The sequence below is a fragment of the Eurosta solidaginis genome, chromosome 1 (assembly GCF_040869045.1).
Source record: "Eurosta solidaginis isolate ZX-2024a chromosome 1, ASM4086904v1, whole genome shotgun sequence".
Classification (NCBI taxonomy): Eukaryota; Metazoa; Arthropoda; class Insecta; order Diptera; family Tephritidae; genus Eurosta; species Eurosta solidaginis.
Genome location: NC_090319.1, coordinates 103,993,302 through 104,015,326, shown reverse-complemented (window position 1 = coordinate 104,015,326; position 22,025 = coordinate 103,993,302). Strand labels below are relative to the sequence as shown.

The 22,025-nt window shown below is 38.7% G+C and overlaps 1 protein-coding gene and 1 long non-coding RNA gene across 3 annotated transcripts in view; one reads left to right on the top strand and one right to left on the bottom strand.

The window, feature by feature from the left end:
- Positions 1 to 19,566, top strand: part of LOC137236626 (uncharacterized protein DDB_G0288805) — a 95,155-nt gene extending 75,589 nt beyond the window's left edge. For both annotated transcript variants that reach the window (XM_067759471.1, XM_067759472.1), the window contains exons 2-6: positions 4,064 to 4,475; positions 4,574 to 5,158; positions 5,642 to 7,469; positions 13,850 to 15,276; positions 18,068 to 19,566. In XM_067759471.1, the coding sequence (XP_067615572.1) occupies positions 4,590 to 5,158; positions 5,642 to 7,469; positions 13,850 to 15,276; positions 18,068 to 18,149 (3,906 nt within the window). In that variant the 5' untranslated portion in view covers positions 4,064 to 4,475; positions 4,574 to 4,589 and the 3' untranslated portion in view covers positions 18,150 to 19,566. The remainder of the gene's footprint in view (positions 1 to 4,063; positions 4,476 to 4,573; positions 5,159 to 5,641; positions 7,470 to 13,849; positions 15,277 to 18,067) is intronic.
- Positions 19,567 to 20,080: 514 nt separating this feature from the next.
- On the bottom strand, positions 20,081 to 21,785 carry LOC137236643 (uncharacterized). Its single transcript, XR_010948535.1, has 2 exons — positions 20,532 to 21,785; positions 20,081 to 20,324 (listed from the first exon to the last, which is right to left on the bottom strand). It is a non-coding gene; the product is annotated as an uncharacterized lncRNA (long non-coding RNA).
- Between the last annotated feature and the right edge of the window lie 240 nt (positions 21,786 to 22,025).

The window sequence follows — 22,025 nt, the reverse complement described above, 5'->3', positions numbered from 1 at the left end:
AAATTAGTAAAAAAAAAATGTAAGGCGCGATAACCTCCGAAGAGATCTAAGGCCGAGCTTCTCTTCCAATTTGCGTCGTGCTCTTGATTTTCCCTACAAATTGGCCGGACGGGACCTACATGTTTCATGCCGACTCCGAACGGCATCTGCAAGGCAGATGAGTTTTCACTGAGAGCTTTTCATGACAGAAATACACCCGGAGCGCTTGCCAAACACTGCCGAGGGGCGCCCCCGCTTAGAAAAATTTTCTTCTAATTGAAAAATCTTATTTCTAAAATTTTGATGTTGCTTTGCCCGGGGTGTGAACCCAGGGCCTACGGTGTGGTAGGCGGAGCACGCTACCATCACACCACGGTGGCCGCCGTGGTGTGCTGTTTGCTAAAACTAACTTTATGCCACAACTCAAACTCTTAGGACCATTTTCTCAACTGTAGGACACGTTATCGAATGCTTAGTATCGATCATATCAAGTATTGCTCTACAAGTATCGAGTGCCCGAGAGTGTCGAACGTTCCATAAAGCACTGGGCAAAACGTTCTATGTAAATCCCAATGATCAATAGCAACTTTGGTTGTGTAGTTGTCTTCTTCATCGCAAAATTTGCTCCAATTCGCGAAACAAATTAGAGAGGGACAAACATAAAGAGCTGTCCATTTGGTCGTTTAGTTCTTTCCTAGCATGTATGCAACCTTGTACCTAAAATTCGATACGATACTGCGGTCGAAATACTCGAAGCCAAAAAGTATCGAGTATAAAGTACGATACGATACTGTCGTATGTCAAAAGTATCGATATGGTACCGTATCACATCGATATTCTTATCGCTACTCGACTGTTTTGAAATTTTTCTCTTCCTATGGCCCGGTTCATGGCGGAACCAATAACAGTTGACGGCCGGAAATCAGCCGATTGGTACCTTTAATATGATTTGACACTTCAACTACTGGCGCAGTACGACGTGAGTAGTCCATCGATTTTCAAAAACAAATTACACGGAAATTTTACTTATGTTTGTAGGTATGTCACCGCGCTGCCACCTTTTATGGTTCCGCCGTGGTCTGGTTTTTCAGTTCGAGTTTAAACTCCAGTAAAAGTTGTTCGGGTTTAACGGTGCAAATTCGGCCGGTTAAGCTAAGATGAGCAGCAAAATTTTAGTATGATATTAGAGAAAAATCACAAAATTTACACACGCGATGGTCACTAGGACATTTTTCTGAAATTCACTTCTTCATCAGCTAGCTTTTCTGGTGGGCAAACTAATAAAGTTGTTTTGATTTGCAGATTGTTTCCGTGTTCGTGTGGGGAATGCAACTTACTCGTATATTTGAAAGCGCAATATGGGAACCACTGATTATTTGTGGACGACCGACTTTCAAAAATGTTCACAATTTTTCTTGGATTTATTCATATGCATCATTACGTTATTATTATACTTGGGCTTGGGCATCACATTACGACTTATTAAGTTGAATTTGCATCTTCCTGAATAATTTGCATTTTATAATTAAAATATCCAGCGGAAATTGTTATTGAAGCAATTATGTAAGGTGAACATTATCTAAAGTAAATTTTTAGTAGCGCACTGCGTTGAACCTTAATGTATTGGTGGTCTTGCAGTGCAAATTCCATTTCTTGCAAAGTTTTTTAGCGCATTAATTAAAGTTGCTTTATTGATACAAATTAATTTCCTTTTATTCAATTAAATGCGTGGTTATCGTTTATTAATCAATAGTTAAAAGGAATGAGAGGTAAGCAGTTGAATACAAATTCAATAAGAAATACCCATTATGTCGTGTTTTCATGCCACTACGTAGTTAGGGCATTTAAGAGCACCTCCGCGCCATCAACATCTACTAATAGGCATGACTCTCGTAGCAGTAGGCCAATTATAATTTTTGATGTGAATGGTTACATGACCAGTACAAAATATTTGCCCGGAATTATAGTCATGAGTTCATTATGAATATACGCGGTCATCACTTCAGTTTCCCGACAAGTCCAACCGTAGCACACCCATTCACTTGCTAATCTGCATTGGGAAAGCTCAGGTTTTACAACTTCTTGGGGGTAGCCAGAACCTCACTTAGTAAATAGATGCGCCTACACACTCATATTTTTAACAGGAGTCGCAAAGATTGGTGATGTACACTTGGTTTGTGTGGGCTACAATCATGGGAACTCACTCCATGGATAAGTGGGGAGTACTGATGTCAGCTTGTCAAGTATAAAAATCGAAATTAACGTTTCATACGTCGCAAATAAACTGAAGAAACAGTTTTACGGAGGTTCGAGAAACATAAGTCTCAATTTTATATAAAAAAGTGTACGTTAAACTTCTTATTAGATGCAAATATTAAGAGCCTCATTCTCTCCTACGAAAACGAAGTTCGTTTCGCCACAGAGAAGAATCTCTAGTGTATTCACACTTTGTTAAACCATGGCAACATATCATTTGACAATTACTTTCACCTTCCTGTTTGACATAAAGTAAGAAACGTTAAGGCCGAATGAAAATGATAGAAAATACCTTTGCTTGGCGAAATCGTTTAGAGGCAAATCCTTCGTCTGAGTTATCGTTTGCAATACAGAATGAAGCCCTCTGTTTTGAAAGATCACGCCTCTAGAGCTGGAGACTATTGTCCAAATCCCGGAGACCGTAGAAGCCACCTTAAAACTTAGAGTCTTCGGGCCAAAACCAGAGGACTGCGGGCGCTGGTTGAAAGCTACAACAGCACAATTGCATCCCAAACTTTGTTTTTTTTTTACGCAGAACTGTTTTCAGGTTATCTTTTGAAAGGTTGCATGGAAAAGTTTGAGTTCCTCTATGAATCTTCGTTCAGAAGCGTTTTTAGCTAGATTTCAATAGTCATATCTGGAATCGATTAGCTTAAGCCGGTTGTCCATATGTTGGGGTGACTGCCATGTCATGGTCTCACTTTCCCCGGCTGTTAGTATGTCGCATTTCTCATTCGAAATCCCCCACAACGATAAGGTTGCTAGACCCCTCATATCATCTTCAAAAAGTCCTTGCACATGGTACAATTAAATATGATCATTTGAGTACAAAAGTGGTGGTAATAACACACAGTTACGCGGATGTAGCCGGGTTCGCTAACACGGTGCACAACATTGGCATTGTGTTATCTCTCTATTTCGTAGCGAAATAAAAACAAAGAAAGTCAGCAGAGTATTAAGTATGTTTAAGGCAACAGACGGCAAAGCTAACAGCCTAGAAATCGCATAACTGTGATTACTGCAATTGAAAATTTTTAAGAAGAGTCCTTGGCACCCATCTTTTAATGAGTGGCTAATAGTTATATGGATAATAACTAAATACTATGCTTTTGACATGGAACGCGTCTCTGCGTGTTAAATAAATCACGATTTATATTGTGACGAATATTAGCAACACTAAGGCATACTAACTCTACATACATACTCTAAGCCGATACTAAGCAGTCACTTGTATCTACGTAAACAAATCAATCATTATGTCTACACATATGTACATAAAGGAAGCGGAGAGATATGCACAAACCCATGCATATACCTGAGATGCTCACAAAAGTATGCAATCATCGGTCGAAGTATCACTCACATATACACGCGCATATGAGAAGCTATAAACGTGCATCTGTAGTTTATAGCTGGTGAGTTTATAGCTGGTAAACAAGTAGTAAATTCTAGGAGAAACGCCTAGAAGTATGTGAACGAGGAAACCGAGGAGTATAAAAGCAGCACCAGCTGAGACATGGGGAATCAGTTTGATTTAAGCACGCTATTAGTTGCGAAGTGAAGTTTAATTGCGAAGTACTCTTAAAATAGTCTAATAAAGACCATTTTGTAATACAGAATATTCGAGTGTTTTATTCAACAGTTTATAGCGATACGAACATAAGCAGAAGGTTGCAAATATAAGAGGAATTTCACTAAATTCGTTACATTCGTTATCTTATAAACTTAATACATATTTACATTTGTATTACGCACACCACCACTAATCGGTACTTTTTTATCTAGGTTTATTTATTATTAATAAAAGGTTAACTTCATTCCTTTACAGGTGCACTGTCAGGTAGCTCGAGTGTCATACCCGGCGGCCATTGCCGTGATTACAATGGCAAACTTTACGAAACGGGCATGCACTATATGCCTGGACCTGACTCCTGTCGCCTTTGTATATGTGACAGCGGGCTGCCAAAGGCGTGCAAAATGGTCCTCTGTGAGGCATTTAGCAAGTGTAAATCCTTTCAAGTGGGTAGCGGTAGCAACTGCTGTGAGGTGATTTGCCTTGATGATCAGTTCACGGATGGCAGCACTGATTTTGGTATTTGACTGGTGGCCAGTGGGATTACGGCAACACTCTCATTGTCTTTACTTTTTTATCTGGTAAACCGTTTGAGGCAACGTAAGATACGTGCACGTGAGAGTCGCCAGAGTGCCGAAGATCAACGCAGCATTGTCGGCAGTATTGGGTAAATTAAAAAAGATAACTTTGTCTGTGTACCTGTGGAACATTTAGAAATTTCAAATACAATTCAATTTAAATTAATACATTTTTTTTTAATTTCAGCTACATTGCCGGCAATATGGGTTACATGGAGGGTAATATGAGCGGTATGGATTATTCGTATGCCAGCGGAGCATCACACTATCCACTTTGGAAACCGGCCAGTGGTTATTTTCCTAGAGGTGAAGCACCACCACCGTACGAGGAGGCTGTTGCGATTTCACAAGCTGAAGCTTTGAGCGCTCAATGTACGGTTAGTGTAGCAACGACAGCACATCGTGCAATTGGTCTTAATGCTACCGTGACACCAGTTGAGCTGACAGCTGAAATGAGGCGTAATATGCAGCAGCAACAACAACAGCAAACATTAGTCCAACAACATGCTATACATTTACATCAGCCAACAGCACATCATGGTGTTGGTGGTGGAGTGAATGGTATCAATTCCGTTGGTGGCATACCCAACAGCACACAACCGTTGCAGCATCATATTGGCGGTGCATTAACGACAACAACACAACCGCAACATCATCAACAATCGCACAATCAAATAACACAAAGCACAACTAATTTAATAAATATAAATATTAATAGTGGTGGAAATGTGACTACCATTGCAACAGGAGAAAATCATCAACCGCCGTATAGGTAAGCGATCAAAAGGATTTTTTAGTAATTACAATAAACTCCCCACCGATCGACACAAAGGGTGCATCTGAATGACGCAAAGATTTTGTTCATTTTTTTCTGCCGAAGTCATTAAAAAGTAGTAGTTTTTGAGATCTGGAATTAGGAGCTCTCCAAATTGTTAATGATGTTAGGGAGTCAGGGTGGATGAGTGACCGGGGGACGCAGAATATGAAATGTGTAGGTAGTGAGATAGAGGGAAGGGAGAGAAATTGAAAATAACAAGTGTAGCATGCGTAATCTTAAAAAACGATATGTATACTTTGATATGAAAATTTTTTTTAAGTATAACTGCAAGAAAGAAAATGATGAATTTGATAATATGGGTCCCTCTGGTCCCTTTTGATATTTCGGACTGGTAAAATACTTCCTCAATACGGGCCTGCAAAGTACGTAGTTTAATTCAAATAAATAATGCTTTTGTTTGTACTATCTCTTTTGCAGTTTACAACATGAGAGTAGCGGTGGTAGCTTACAGGAATCGCAGCACCATCAGCAATTAACGCAACCAATGCAACAACAGCAACAATTAATAAATACCACGCACATAGCCAATGGCAATGATGGACGTCCGCATTTGACTGCCGCTGCGCCCAGCAACTCAATTTGTGTGCAAACACTTACAAGTGGAGGGGTTGGCGGAAATTGCGTTTCAAATTCTAACAATCTATCATCCAACCAGTCTAACAAAGCAATTTACCACCACCACCAGCAGCAGAATCAACAACTAGCTGCAAACGTTTCTTGTCAAGGCCTACAGCAGGCCTTGACGTCAACGATGGGTTCTGCCTCCACAAATAGTGAATGCAGTTACAAAAATTGTCATCTCAACATAAGTGCTACAAGTGCCACATCGTCTTCATCAGCATCAGCAACTGTAACCGGCAGTACACAACAACGTCGTTCGCAACAACGCACCGCACTGCCCATTCAAACTGCCACACATGTAGCACACGATATGTTACAACAGTTTGTGACTGTTGCTGATGTAGAAATCAATGGCACTGCTGCTGGTTATCATCAACTGCCTAGTGGAAGTGGGGGACATGGAGGAAGTGGTGCTGGCAGTGAAATTGACTTGCTTTCCACCGCTGCTGTGCTCACATCGTCACCATACGCTGGATCACATATGAAAGGTGCCATTTCAACACCCAGTATTGATGTGCTACCATTGATCAGAGGTGGCATTGCTACTATCTCAAATAATACCAGCGATTCCATTACTCAAACTACTTTTAGCGCTGTAGCTGGTTCTCATACATTACCCTCAAATTCACATACGCAAACACTAAAAAGCAACAACAGCAGCAACAACTCCAGTAGCAGTCATAGTAACAAAACACCCTCCTCTTCCCGCCGTTATCATCGCACAATACCACGATACTTTGCTCTAACCGATCCCTTAACCGCCAAGGCATATGGTGTGAGTAAAAGTAAATCGGATAATAGCACACGCGTTGGAGTAAATAGTATTGCAGCCGGAACACCAAAAAAGTCTACCTGTCAGTGCCCAGTGCAACATGTACCAATGTCATACATGGCTGCCGCACAACTGAGCAATGCAGCCCAGTGTGCCAGCAACAGCGCTCTTCTCTCAGCATTGAATAACAAATTAAATGCGACTACCCATTCATCAGCTGCATCACAAACATCATCACCCTCATCAACATTATTAACACCACATGGTAGTGGCAACAGTTCGGAACGTTCAAATAATATTCAAACTTTGAGTTACTCAAAGCGTGCCAAATCCTCCAACAGCCTACAACATTCAACAATAAATGGCATGAATAATCTGAATGGACCAGGTACATTGAAACGGAGCACACATACAACAGGCACCAGTACAAATACTAATACTGCCGATAGCACCAGCAATAACAACAACAACAATACGAATAGTAATATTACATCATGTAATTATGATACGAACATTGCAACTATTTCTAAACAAGTTGGTGATATTACAACTGCTGACCTGAGCGTTAGTACTGTAAGTGGTGGTCATCATCACCATTCTGGTCGTCATACACACCATGCACATCATGTCCATAGTAATGTTGTGTTGCCACCACAAGCGCATGAGGATAATATGCCAATAGTATTGGGCCGTGTGCAAAAGCGATCGAGTGGTGAACGCGAAAGAGAGCGTGATCGAGAAAGAGATCCTGAACGCGAACGTGCACGGAGTGCTAGTAGTGGTCGTGCTAGCAGCAATAGTAGCGCACATCAGTCTGAAAGTAGCTCAACTGCAATTTATTTGAATGACAAAGTAAGTAGTGGTCATATATTTATGTATATCTATGTATACTCTTTAGTAGTTATCATGTGCTTGTGTCACATAATGGCATAAAAGACACAATATAGGCAAAAACTTATAAATCTCTATGGGGTTCAGGGCCATAAAATATTACTGCAGTCGTAACCCCAGCGGGTTAGGGGGCTTAGAATGTACCCCCGGTAGGTATGCCTGTCGTAAAATACCAAATTGATTCATGGGGTTGTGTAGCGCAACCCTCTCAAGGGATTGCCAGCGCAATATATAGCTTCTCCATCTCAATTGTCAACCTCACCCGTGGCAAATCCTGTTTCATTAACAGCCGAGGCTCTGGCGACTCCGATGGATCTGGGGAGTGGGAGGGCGTCATGGCCTAGAAGGTTTCATGTGGTTATACCAAATCTTTCCCGAGATGGTCGGCCTAGTACCTTTATAGTGCTTGGTACCGGAACGTACCGGATCTGCATCCGGCAAAGGACCATCAAAATCGATAACACTCCCCACGGCCTTATCGCTACAACAACAACAACAGCGGTCGTAAGCGGCGACTAAATTCCACAGACCAAATGGTTCCAGGGGACAAACAAACTATCCCGTGGTGGTCGGGCTGGTACCGGTTGCATATCTGGCAAAAATATCGGCAATACAACAACGTATAAAATGTTATGGTAGTTCTCATAGGCTCCAACCAACATGTATATAAACTGTTTTCTCGTAGCTCTGTAGGGATTTGTATCTAAACATCGCTCCGAGCTTAGTTTTCGAAACGAAACGAAGCTTCAAACAAGGGGATTACCTGCGGTGCGACTTCTATAACCTTATGTTAGAAAAGATAAGATATTACTACTAAAGATAAAACTGCAATTGCTGGTTAATGCTGAAGATATTAATGTCATTGGCCCTAGATATATAGACAATCGCTCAGGATTGCAGAAGTGCATTTACTGCCTTTTAGAAATTTGAATGCCGATGAATTTCGGCGATTACAATTTATTCATTAAATAAATAAATACTTAAAAACGCAGTGAAAGATAAAGGTTAGGTTAGGTTAGGTGGTAGCTGCCCTGGTAGTGGAAGCTCACGGACAGCATGAAGGTCAGTTGCGAAGGCACATAAAATAAACCTGACGTAGTGTTAGCTACTTAGAGAATCGTTGCGTAGCAACAATATAGTTTCTCTTGAGACCGATCTCAACCTTGGATAAATCCTCCGGAGATCCAAGTGAGTTGCAACCGAAATACTTTAGCCTATTTCTGGAAAAAGCTGTGCAATTAAGCATAATGTGACTCGATGATTTCACCTCATCATCCTCCATGCAGCTGCAGCAGGATGGGGTTTCCAGTATATTGGGACGTACCACATGGATTCCCTTTGAACAAGGGCCCTGTCAAAACCCCAATGACCATTGATAGATGAGACTAAGTGAACATAATCATTTCGGCAGACCTACCATCCACTTCCAGCCAGAGGTGGTGTCTGCTAAACGCTTGCTGAACTGACTAGAGGCCTATTTATGCAGGAGAAGACCACAGGTGGCCAGCGGAGTCTCGAAATCCCGTCAGTCATCTTCGATCCGTTTGACAGTTGCCCGGGATATCACTATGGCTCGGGACCCAGATAATCTTAACCATAAAATAGTTCGATGCAATCGCAAGCGAGGTCAGGCACTCCCAGATCAACCTCGATCGCACTATAGTTGAACTCAAGGGTTTGATAGCCGCTTGGCTATCCGATTAGATGTTAAATTCCCTAACCGTAGTAGCGCTGGATAGCATTTCATCCACCGCATCCTTAATCGCAGCAACATCCGCTTGGAAGACGCTGCAGTGATTAGCCAACTTAAGTTTTCAGCTTACATTTAGTTCTTGACAAAACAACCCCCACCAACCTTTCCTTCCAGCTTCGACCCATCCGTGTACAAGTTGCCATGTCCCCTGCCCCAGATGTGTCCCCTTCCCCATTCCTCTCTCGGGGGAATGACTGGGGTGATGGTTGCACAGGGAGCAGTTATCGGTTCTTAATATTTTGTCATGTCAGGGACAAAGTTGAACCTAGTAAGAAGTCAGAAAGCCTATGACACGAAGCCTGACCAGCGACCGACAGAAAGTGAAATGTAAAACAAGGTCTTTAATTTGAAGTTTACTTGAAAAATCTTAAACTTCCCAAATAAAAATCGTTAGCTTAATGTGAAAATGTGCTAAGTCACTTTTTTGAAAAATTGTATTTTAATGCAGTTTTGAAACTGAATTCAAAATACATCGATCACAAGAAAAAAATATTTTAATTTTTAATGTTTACGTGCTGTTTGCAATGATGTGTAAATGTGCTAAGTCGTCAACTGTTCAAAAAAAATGTGCTAAGTCAACCTGTCAATAATATCAATCTGAATTACTAGTCATTTCTTTGTGCGCGCATTTTATTTACTTATTTAATTCATTCAGTCTAAAAGTACATGCTTTGTTGTTGTTTTTGTTTTAACGATAAAGACACTCCCTGAAGGCTTTGGGCCGATGTTGATGGTCCTTTGTCGCATATAGATTCGGTACGTTCGGGTAACAAAGCACTATTAAGCAGGCATGCTTAACCAACGAAACAATATCATTTATTTACGATAATCAACGTTAATAAACGTTTCGAAATGATATCGTTTCGTTGGTTAAGCATGCCTGCTATTAAGGTACTAGTCCCACCAACTCGGGAACGATTTATATGACCACATTAAACCTTCTAGGCCATCCCGTCCTCCCCGCCCCCTAGTTCCATGAGGAGCTTGGGGTCGCCAAAGCCTCGGCTGTCAATGAAACAGAATTCGCCACGGGTAGGTGAGGTTGGTAATTGGGTTGGAGAAGCTATATATTGCGATGGGAACCCCTTGAGAGGGTTGCGCTACACACCCCTTGAAATTGGATTCACCTAATTGAGACATAACTTTGGCGTTTGATAAATGCTTTGCGCTGACCATAATTTATTTCAATTCTTACATGTCGATAACAACATGCTTTCTTACAGACTAGTTAAAAATAGAAAACAATTCAAGCTTAAACGTATATAAGCTGTTATTTAAATCAAGAACACTACTGAATCGATTTGCTAGGTGTATATTCCTAGTTATAGGCTCATTCATAGCATAATTCGTTTTATTGGTTATTTAGATAAATAATCTATTATGCCGAAGATCACGCATTGGAATATATGAACAAATTAGATAAATTAGAGCAATTCGTGCTAAAGTTTAATACATTATAGGCAAGCATGAGTGAGATAAAAGTTCTTCTGTCATGCAAAGCCTGAAGACCAAGCAATTTGTGCCTTCTGGTATATGATGGGAGGCAATTTTTGTAAAAAAATGTTTGAACTCTCTCAATTTTATAGGAGTTATATTCATAGAAAGGATTCCATATTATTGAACAATATTCAAGACGACTTCTGACTAAGGATATATAAAGTGCATTCAACGTCATAGGGTCCTTAAAGTCACTGGTGTTAAGTTTACTGACCCAACCATTGCAAAGAATTTTGAAACAACGAAGTCAATGGTACTAGAAAAAGAGAGTTTGGAGTTAAAAATTACACTCAAGTCTTTACTCTCTTGACAACGATTTAGAGATTTAGTATTTAGTTTGTAGATAAAATATGTGGCAATTGTCTTTTTGGAATAAGACACAACACAGCATTTGTTTGAATTTAAATATAAATTATTGTCTGCGCACCATCCGGCAAAAGAGTCCAGATCAGAACCGTTAGAAATAGTTTGACAAATAAATAGTATTTATTGTGAAATATATAGTTTTAGTGTTATATTTCAATCATTAAAGGGGAGGAGTGATGGGAAAATATATTGAGTAAAAAGTGCTAAGTCAGAGAAAAAATGTGTTATGAGTGCGGAAATTGTGCTAAGTCATATAATAGCTGCTGGAATGGCATACATGATCTTTATTTATCTTTTTCAAACCTTCTACACTCAAAAGCACTGCAATTAAGGTATCCTCATTCACAGCTTTGAAAAAAGAAGGTTATTTCAAAAGTTATTCATTTTTTTCGTCTCCTGTAAAATTCGTAAAAGTTGACTTAGCACATTTTCACATTAAGCTAACGAAATGGAATTTTTCCGATTTCACTTTTTACACTTACTGCCTTGCTATGGACGGCAGTATTGTGCCCTCATCTCCTTCACAGCACATCATTCAAGCCGACTTCCTTGATGAAGCTTAGTAGTTCCCTTGGCTTGAGTGATTAAATGTGGGAATACTATGACCATGGCGAGCCCAAACACTTTGTCCTCCCCCTTGAGAATATCCCGCATTCATGAGGACATGTTCCGCCGTCTCCGCTGATCAATAACAGAATCGGCATTGGCGCCGAATGGTATTGGCGCCTTGGCAGCCACGTCACTGACCGATATAAATTCCGAAAATAAAGTCAGCCTAGAAATCAAACGGGGAGAATTTTTAAAGCTACATATTTCTTCCGTAAGGAGTTTGCAGTCGCCTTATCTTCGCCTGCCAAATATGCAGGGATGCATTTATATTTTTAACCGGATTTGCCTTGCGTCGGTGGGGTTGAAACCTTGGCTGCAGGGCGTTATGGTTTTGAAGGTTCAATGCGGTCATAACAAATCTCTTCCGAGATTGTCAGGCTGGTACCTTAATCGTGCTTGTTAGCGGAACGTACCGGATCTATATAAAAGGAAGTGGAAAATTTAGGGCGCAGTTAAAGAGAAAGGGAAAGGTAGAAGGAACCCCAGTGGGTTAGGTATGCCTGTCGTAAGAGGCGACTAAAATACCAAATTCAAGGGGCTGTGTAGCGCAACCTGTCAGGTTGCCAGCGCAATATATAGCTTCTCCAAACCCAATTGTTAACCTCACCTATCCGCGGCGAATCCTGTTTCACTAACAGGCGAGGCTCTGGCGACCCTAAGCTCCTCATAGAATTTGGGGGTGGAGGGAGGGAATGGCCTGAAGGTTTAATGTGGCCACATAAATCGTTCCCGAGATGGTCGGGCTAGCACCTTAATGGTGCAATGGACCCGGAGCGTACCGGATTTGTATCCGGCAAAGGACCATCACATCGATAACACTCCGCAAAGCCATCGGGGAGCAACCTTATCGCTACAACAACAACAACAAGAAGGAACAAGCCCTTCTCTAGAAAAAGGTGACGGGAAGGGAAGACCAAAAGAGAGTGGTGCTGAAGGGGCAGAGGGCTAAGGAAAGGACCCAAAAAAAACGAAAGAGAAGAGAATGCACCTCTTCTTAAAAGCAATGTTGTTGTTGTTTTAGCGATTAGGTTACTCCCCGAAGGCTTTGGGGAGTGTTATCGATGTGATGGTCCTTTGTCGGATACAGATCCGATACGCTCCGGTAACACAGCACCATTAAGGTGCTGGCCCGACCATCTCGGGAACGATTTATATGGCCCCATTGAACCTTCAGGCCATCCCTCCCTCCCCACCCCCAAGTTCCATGAGGAGCTTAGGGTCGCCAGAGCCTCGTCTGTTAGTGAAACGGGATTCGCCGCTCGAAGGTGAGGTTGACAATTGGGTTGGAGAAGCTATATATTGCGTTACACAACCCCTTGAATCCCAAAGAGCAATAGTAAAGCTATAAATAAAATTAAGAGCTAGATACATATTGTAACGAATTTTGTCGAATTCCGCTTATTCTAAACCTTCTGCTAACGTTCGAATCGCTAAACTGTTGAATAAATAACTCCAATATTCAATAATGCAAAATGGTCTTTATTAGACCACTTTGAGGTACTTCACAATAACACTTATACTTCACAAATGCTTAAATCAAAACTGATTAGTGACTACTCAGCTTGCGCTGCTTTTATTCTCTCCGTCACTTCATTCGCATATTTCTACTAAAGACTAGACGTTTCGCCTTCTGCTGCATCTCCTGCATGGCAATTGAGCTACATATATGCATGTACATGTATGAGAACCAACTTCGGCTGATGATTACATGTGTTTGTGAGTATTTCTTCGTTGCCTTGTATGTATGTGTGTACATGATGATTGATTTGCTTACGTACATACGAGTGGCTGCTTAGTACCGGCTTAGTGAGGCTAATATTCGTCACAATATATATAGCTGACATTTCTTGTTAACCAAACCGCAGTGGAAAAAACGAAGGATCTGCCATTATTTTTTTTATAAATGATCCTTTAAGTTGTACTGCATTAAATGCGTTGGGTTTAAACTGTTTTAATGGGCTGGAAAGGTATTTTCCTGCATATGTTGCTCTGAACTCAGACTTCCTTACTTGGTTCATCTAAAGCAAAGATCTGTGACATTCCTTTGGAAACATTTGTATACTATCACAATTTTTTGTATTGAATATAATTCTTCTTATATTCTCACCGTAACTAGGCCGACGCATACTTAAGCTTTCCTCAGCCACAACATTTTAGCTCTCTGCATTCTCAACAACAACAACAACAGCAGCAGCAGCAGCAACAGCACCAAAGCCACCACCACCATCATCATCAACAGCAGCAAACCAACGATACAAATCCTGTATTACCACCGAAATTACACAAGTCTTTAACGAATTTAAAATCTACATCTAATAACAATCATAGTATTACGACCCCAACAACAACAACGCATGTTTGTTCTGTTGCTGCCACACCCACACACACAACTACTGCCACTGCCATTGTTTCTTCTAATTGTACTACCGCACAAACGATCTACACAAGCAGTAAATCAACAACATCCACATCAGCATATGCGACGCGCAAAGAACACAATAATCATGATGAATCAGTATTAGGTGGCACCAATAACGGTACACACAATACCAACAAGAATTCACCACCATCACTCACATTGCCACTCTCACCGCTGATAACAAATAATTGTGGCGGCACGTGCAATGCTAGCGGTGTTGGCAGCAGTAGTGCTCACAGCATTGTTTGTAGCGGCGGCACGCATACGCATTTGAATGAAAAGTCTTCTTCAAAAATAAATTCAACCACATTTTATCCACTTCAGAATAATCATGTGACTTATACACTGCCAAAACATATTAGTGGCAAAGTTTCATTTAATAGCACCATTACAAATGTGGTGAGTAAAGTACCTTCCGTGATCAGTATACCAGTTGGTGGAGGCGAAGTCGATTTTTTTGATAATAATAATGGGTGTGCAGTTAACACGAATAAAAGGCACGAGTCATCAACATCGAAAAATGCAGCTGTAAATGTGCGCAGTACAACATTGCCAAAGATATTGCGCGCCAAAAGTCCACATGATAATACCAACAGCAAAAGCAATAGCAACAAAAACAATAGCAATACTATCAAAATTGTATCATCATCATCATCCAATAATACATTATCGAAATCATCAATGTTGCAATGTAATATGCCTGCCTATCCACAGCAATATACTAGTTATCATTCTAAAGCAACAACAACTAGTTCAACAATAACAACAGCCAATGCAACAACTCAATTTAATTCCAGTCTTTCTTGTGGTGATATTTTATCTTCATCTGCTGCTGCTGCAGCTGCCAAACATTTACCTGTATGCACCACCTCAAAGAACTGCTTAAATCCAAAAGAACATTTTCTGCCAAATGACACTAGTTTAGATGATGACTATTTGAGTGAGTGTGAGAATTGCAAAATAGCACAAAGCGCCAAGTATTATTTGAATGTTGAAGAGGAGGAGGCAGCACCGCAAGAAACAATGACACTACAGCGCAAATCGATGGAAGACAATAAGGAGGAACAAGAACAGGCATATTATCGAATTTCGCATACACTACCAACGAATCCCAAGAAGAATGCGTAAGTAATAATAACAATAACAACTTACTGCGATATAAATATAAATAAATGTAAGGCGCGATAACCTCCGAAGTGAGCTAAGGCCGAGCTTCTCTGCCAATTCGCGTCGTGCTCCTATTTTTTTTTTCCTACAAATTGGCGGGATGGGACCTACTTGTTTAATGCCGACTCCGAACGGCATCTGCAAGGCAGATGAGTTTTCACTGAGAGCTTTTCATGGCAGAAATACACTCAGAGTGCTTGCCAAACACTGCCGAGGGGCGACCCCGCTGAGAAAAATTTTCTTCTAAGTGAAAAAACTTGTTTCTAAAGTTTTTGATGTTGCTTTTTCCGGGGCATGAACCTAGGATCTTCGGTGTGGTAGGCGGAGCGATACACCTCCGAGTATATTTAGGCAAACTGTGGCGTACTACTGTTAATTTTTTCCTTAGAAATTGGTAGGAGCTAAACATTTTATGCGGAATCCGAAAATTATCTTCTAAGGCATAGATTCTGAGAAGCTTTTCATGGCAGAAATACACTCCGAAACCTTGGTGGTTGTATGCTGAGGGTTCTGAAGTATATATAGTGTCGAAAATAACGGGATTTAAGATTTCATTATGATTGAGAGCAAACACTTTTGCTAAATAATAGGTATTTACAAAGTTAATAAAGATTTTTTGAGTAAAGCATGGGTTTTATTTGAATATTTAGGAATCCTTGAACCCTATAGAAGGAAGATTCAGTATATGCTGGTATTCTTGAAATGTGTTTTTACAACAAGAGAATGAAATGAAAGATGTGGACTCAATATCTGTAGCCGTTACAGTTTTTAAGATAAGGAAAATGTGGGCCTCTGCACATTTGGCCGTCTAATCATAGTTACATTTTCGTTTCGCCGTAAATTTTGGTCCGATCAATACATTTCAATGTAGCCATGGACTTTTGTTGTTGTTGTTGTAGCGATAAGGTTGCTCCCCGAAGACTTTGGGGAGTGTTATCGATGTGATGGTCCTTTGCCGGATACAGATCCGGCACGCTCTGGTAACACAGCACCATTAAGGTGCTAGCCCGACCATCTCGGGAACGATTTATATGGCCACATTAAACCTTCAGGCCATCCCTCCCTTCCCACCCCCAAGTTCCATGAGGAGCTTGGGGTCGCCAGAGCCTCGTATGTTAGTGAAACAGGATTCGCCACGGATAGGTGAGGTTGACAATTGGGTATGGAGAAGCTATATATTGCGCTGGCAACCTGAAAGGGTTGCGCTACACAGCCCATTGAATCTGGTATTTAGTCGCCTCTTACGACAGGAATACCTACCACGGGTATATTCTGACCCCCTAACCCGCTGGGGGACTTTTGGCGTTATCGACTAATCAACCTTGACAAAATCGAGGACAAAGCTGTAGCGATCAATATTTCCGTTCACTAGTTCTTCCATTCCAAAACAACAAAGTAATTTTTCAATTGTAGAAAAATAAAAAAAAAAGAACAAAAATTGAGCTCGAATCGAACCTGGAAATAAAATTATTTAATTTAAATTAAATCAAGTTAAATTAAAATAAACTAAATTCAGTCGATTTTAAGTCGTCGAGTTATCTGTTTGTTATCGAAAAGTCTTGAATTTATCATCTAAAAACTATTGATATATTATCAATATGTTCTCGATTTGACATCGGATTGTTACCAATTTCTTATAGGACTGTTATCGAAAAAGTATCGATTTGTTATCTAAAATTTAACGAAATATGGTAAAAAAAGAATATCAATATGTTTTCGGAAACATGAAATGCTATCGGAGTGTTACCAATTCGTTATCGGCGTGTTATAGAAAAGTTATCGATTTGCTAATCGAAAAGTTCGTGAGTGTTCGGAGTGTCACCAATTTGTTATCGACAGGTTACCGATTTGTTGACAACTAATCAGTTTGTTATGAAACAAATGCCTTTCAAAGTTCAGTATAAAATCGATGGCGAATGTGTAACTCTTCGATAACAAGCCGATAAGAAACCAATTAGAAGACGATGACAAGCTGATAACAAATTGAACATTCGATGATAATAATATAACTATCGATAATAAACCGATAATAAAACAATAACTTGTCGATAGCGGCTTACTTAAAAAAATTTGCTTCCAGACATACACCTGTACCATTACACATCGAATTTTACGAGTACTTGGTACTCACGCCTTTCTTTTTTTCAGAAAATATCAAAGTGGCTTCTAACAACTACAAGACACTGAGATCAATGAAGTATACTTCTCTAAGTAAATAGCGAATTAATAGTTTCATCGCAATTTATATTTCACAAATGTAAGTGGGAGTGACAGTGGGAGTAAGAATGACAGGAGGAGTGAGATTGGGAGTGTGGGAGTAGAACTTGAAGACAGAAAGAGGAAGATCCTGGGTTCGCGCCCCGGGCAAAGCAACAACAAAATTTTAGAAATAAAGGTTTTCAGTTAGAAGAAAATTTTTCTAAGCGGGGTCGCCCCTCGGCAGTGTTTGGCAAGCATTCCGAGTGTATTTCTGCCATGAAAAACTCTCAGTGAAAACTCATCTGCCTTGCCAATGCCGTTCGGAGTCGGCATAAAACTAGTAGGTCTCGTCCCGCCAATTTGTAGGAAAAATTAAAAAGGAGCACGACGCAAATGGGAAGAGAAGCTCGTCTTAAAATCTCTTCGGAGGTTATCGCGCCTTACATTTATTTATTTTTTAAGCCAAATTCCGGGTATGCTAGTGCTTAATATAAATAAAATACAATTGCTTAAACCAATGTATATTATTTTGCTCTCATCTCATTTCAGTCCAATTAAAAATAACAATCGTGAACCATGGTTTTCTACAATCCCTGCTAGCTCATCATCTGAGGAGGATGTTTACGAATGAGATTTAACGCACTTTCTTTAAAATAAGAGATAATAAACGATTCACGCCCCTAAGCAGCATAAAAAAATAAGCATCGCGCGCGCATATACATACATAGCATATGCAATCATGTTCATAGATGCAGCTGAAGGATTATCTATATGGACAGAAAAGCATCCGATATGTTTGGTTTAAATAGAAGACAACCACTACAATATTATTACGACAGCGGCGAAGTGAGGTAAGTGATGTATATTATGATGAACCGATATATAAATATTTAGGACGAAAACTTATTTAAAGAAGGTATTTACTAAAGAAATATAAATATTAAAGCTATGTATATATATGGAATTAGGTCGACTGTCGAATGAGAGCCATATTGTTATGTAAAAATTATAAAATAAAAATTAAAAAAAAACGAAACGAAAGTCACAGGTTTATGAAATAGTGCAAAAGCAAGAAAAAACAGCTATATTAAATATTAAAAAAGCACAGAAATTATATTAAATCATAAAACTTATTCATACTGTTTTTTACTCTTTGCACATTTCATCATAGTTATGCCGTGAACTATTCATTAATTTCAAATGCAATAAACAAAACTTTGCACCACTCACACCAATCATTCAGACATAAACAAATAATAGTAGCCATTAGCAAAATCTCACAAAAACAAGATTTACGTTTTTCATATCGTCGCACTGATGCTATACCAGCATGAATGTGGAAATTTTTCAATTTTGTTCTAACGAATTCATTTCATATTGACTAGCAATTAAATGCAGATTACCATGTATAATGGTAATCCATATTATTTGACTATACAAATTGTGTGATTGGAAATAAGTATACTAAATAGTATCTCGGAAACAATTCAATTTCGCAATATCGCCTTTATTGACCATTCATGCTGCTTTGTCAGAAAAGGCGACAAAAAAAAAAAAAATAGAGTATTCAACAAATTATAAGTAAACACGTTGTACAATTAAACGATACCAAAAATTTATTGCTACATTTTAATGTAAATTTATAGATAAAAGTTTTTTAAGTGTGCGCTTCAATGATATTGTAATCCCCTTATTCATAAAAAATAAAATAAGTTTATAAAGTTCTTATAATTGAAAAAATTGTATGTAAATGTTATATTAAAAATCATTATAACTTTTTGTTGTATTTTGTATGAATAAGGGGGTATGTATGTAATACCAAAATGTTATAAGTTTTATTAAATACTGGATATATTTATTCATTATGTATAGAAAGGATATGAAATTATTACGCATATAACCAATACGCATATTCACCATTTTTGTATGAGCATTTCAGCAACATAAAAAAACGTTATTTTACTTAGGTAGTGTGAATATGCTCACAGTGTTAATGTTGCCATGGCATAAGATTAATGTACCAACAGAAAGAGTATTTGTGAATGTTATATTTTTGTTGTTTAAATGTAGTCAATGATGCTTCTTCAGTGTACACGGTGTGCCTGAAGCAGCCGAAAGTTTGACTAAAATGGACTCGAAATCGGTTATCGCTGAAAGTTTCTACATTGTTTGGACATTTAAAATCACTTGAATTTAAAATCCTAGTTGCTCCCTTTCGCGAGTTATGCGCATTTTAATATTTTCGCATAACAACTTTTGGGTTCACGCTACCGTATAAGAGCATCTTCTAACTTATATTGAATTATACCTTGAATTTGTGTTATTGACATTCACCACGGGTCATTTTCACTGAAAATGTGGCTAATTTCTACAAAACGTATAATTTTATTCAATCCCTCAAACAATTTAGTTGAAAAATCTCTGTATTAATACCGTTTGTTTGAGTAAGCGTTTTTCGCTCAACTTTTTGTTAGTAAAGTTATTTCCATGATATTTTATTTGCGAACCACTTTCAGCCGAACCCAGAACCAACGACGGGGACGTAGTGGTTATATGGTCCCATTTCTTCGTTTTTTTTTTTTGCTTTTTTTGTATTTTCTTTTATGTTTTTTGTTTTATTTTTTTTTTATTTTATGTTTTTTTATTTTTATGTCCTTATGTAGAATCATAAGTGCTTTTAATAATTTTGTTGAATATGACTTATGTTGAATACTTGTTACACTATAACGTTTCCAGAATTTCATGAAATCACGATGTATAGACTCTCTGCTTTGCTCCGACCAATAGCCTAATCCATTATTGTTATCTATAAAAAGTAAACTTTCTTTAATGTGAGAAAGAATTATATGAATTTTTAGTGTTTCGGTAAGTTTATCGATGCTTTTCAAAGCACAATCTAAAATTTTTATATGAGTATCAAGTAAGCTCCCAACTTTTCCAGATGTAAAACAGCAATCGACAATTTTGTTCATTTCATTGAAAGCATTAAGGGCATAAGTTTGTAAATACCTACCTTTTCGTATATTTCTAGATCTAATAACTTGTCTGCCTCTTTTAATAACGTTCTACAAGCATTTCCTACGAATGCATCTCCATGGTAGTTTTTGGAAATCAGATTTAGTTTCTTAGGCCACAATAAAGCTTTCTCTTAACCCACAAAACCAACTAATCCCTTCCAGAAAAGGTGGTTTACAAAACCCTGTAAAATATGAAGCTCAGGTATAATACACTTTTGTAAAACATAAACATCGTCATCTTCATCAAAAATAGGAGGATTGACTGTACTGTGACTTTCCATACTAAATTTTTTATTCTTACCTGAAAGACAATTCTTTTCATAATCAGCTCGTAGATTTTTAATTGCATACAATTATTTATTTCTGAAGCATCCGTTGCATCCGTTAAACTCATTGTGTCACTATCACTTTCAGTACCTCTTAAAGTTCTTAATGAAACAAAACAGTATGGACAGGATTTTTTTTTTAGTATGGACAGGGATACATAGAAGTTGCCGTTGGTTGCCCATCAATTATTAACAAAAGCTTAAAATCTGCAACAAACTTGAATGAAATATTATTAAGCTTTGTTAAGTCAACTAAAAGTTTAACATTATCATAACTTTCAAAATGCGCATAACTCGCGAAAGGGAGCAGCTAGGATTTTAAATTCAAGTGATTTTAAATGTCCAAACAATGTAGAAACTTTCTGCGATAACGGATTTCGAGTCCATTTTAGTCAAACTTTCGGCTGCTTCAGGCACACCGTGTGTAATCGATTGGTTTAGTCATACAAAAAATTTTAGCAGGTTTTTTATAGTTTTTGTTTGCTTAACATTTTGATTGATATGTTCGGAATCGGTTGAAATATCAAAATGAAAATCACACGAAAACCTTCCTAATGAAGCCGTTCAGCATTTTATGAGTTTCACGCATTCAGCAAGAAAAAGGAGCGGTAAACATTTTTTTAACATTTATTTTAGTTCTTTACACGAACGTAGTTAAAAAGTATGTAAATAACGGATAAATTCAAACTAGTTGTATGTGGGCAAAGAATAAGAAAAAACGAAACACAGTGTTGCAGAAATATGTTCGTTGTTGTTGTTGTTGTTGTAGCAGTGCTTCCCCACAGTTCACTGAGGACCTGCTTGTTTTTTTTTTTGCTTCATACGGCTGAGTTCTCAGGTGCCGTATTTCCTCAAAATGCTTACGGAGATGACTCCTTAAGCCGCCTAGGGGCTTAAGCCCCTAGTCATCTCCGTAAGCATTTTGAGGAAACACGGCACCTGAGAAATCAGCCGTATGTTCGTCATATATAAGGATACATTTCACATGGTTTAACACACCTCAATGTTCATATTTGTGCATTAAACTATTCAAAAAAATAAAAAAATTCAATGCACAAATGGTTAACTAATTTTGTAAATTTATCTTACTACTGCAACAATATTTCAACCCAATTTTGCCTCCGCGGTCGACCTTTCTTACATAACGATACTTAATATCAATAT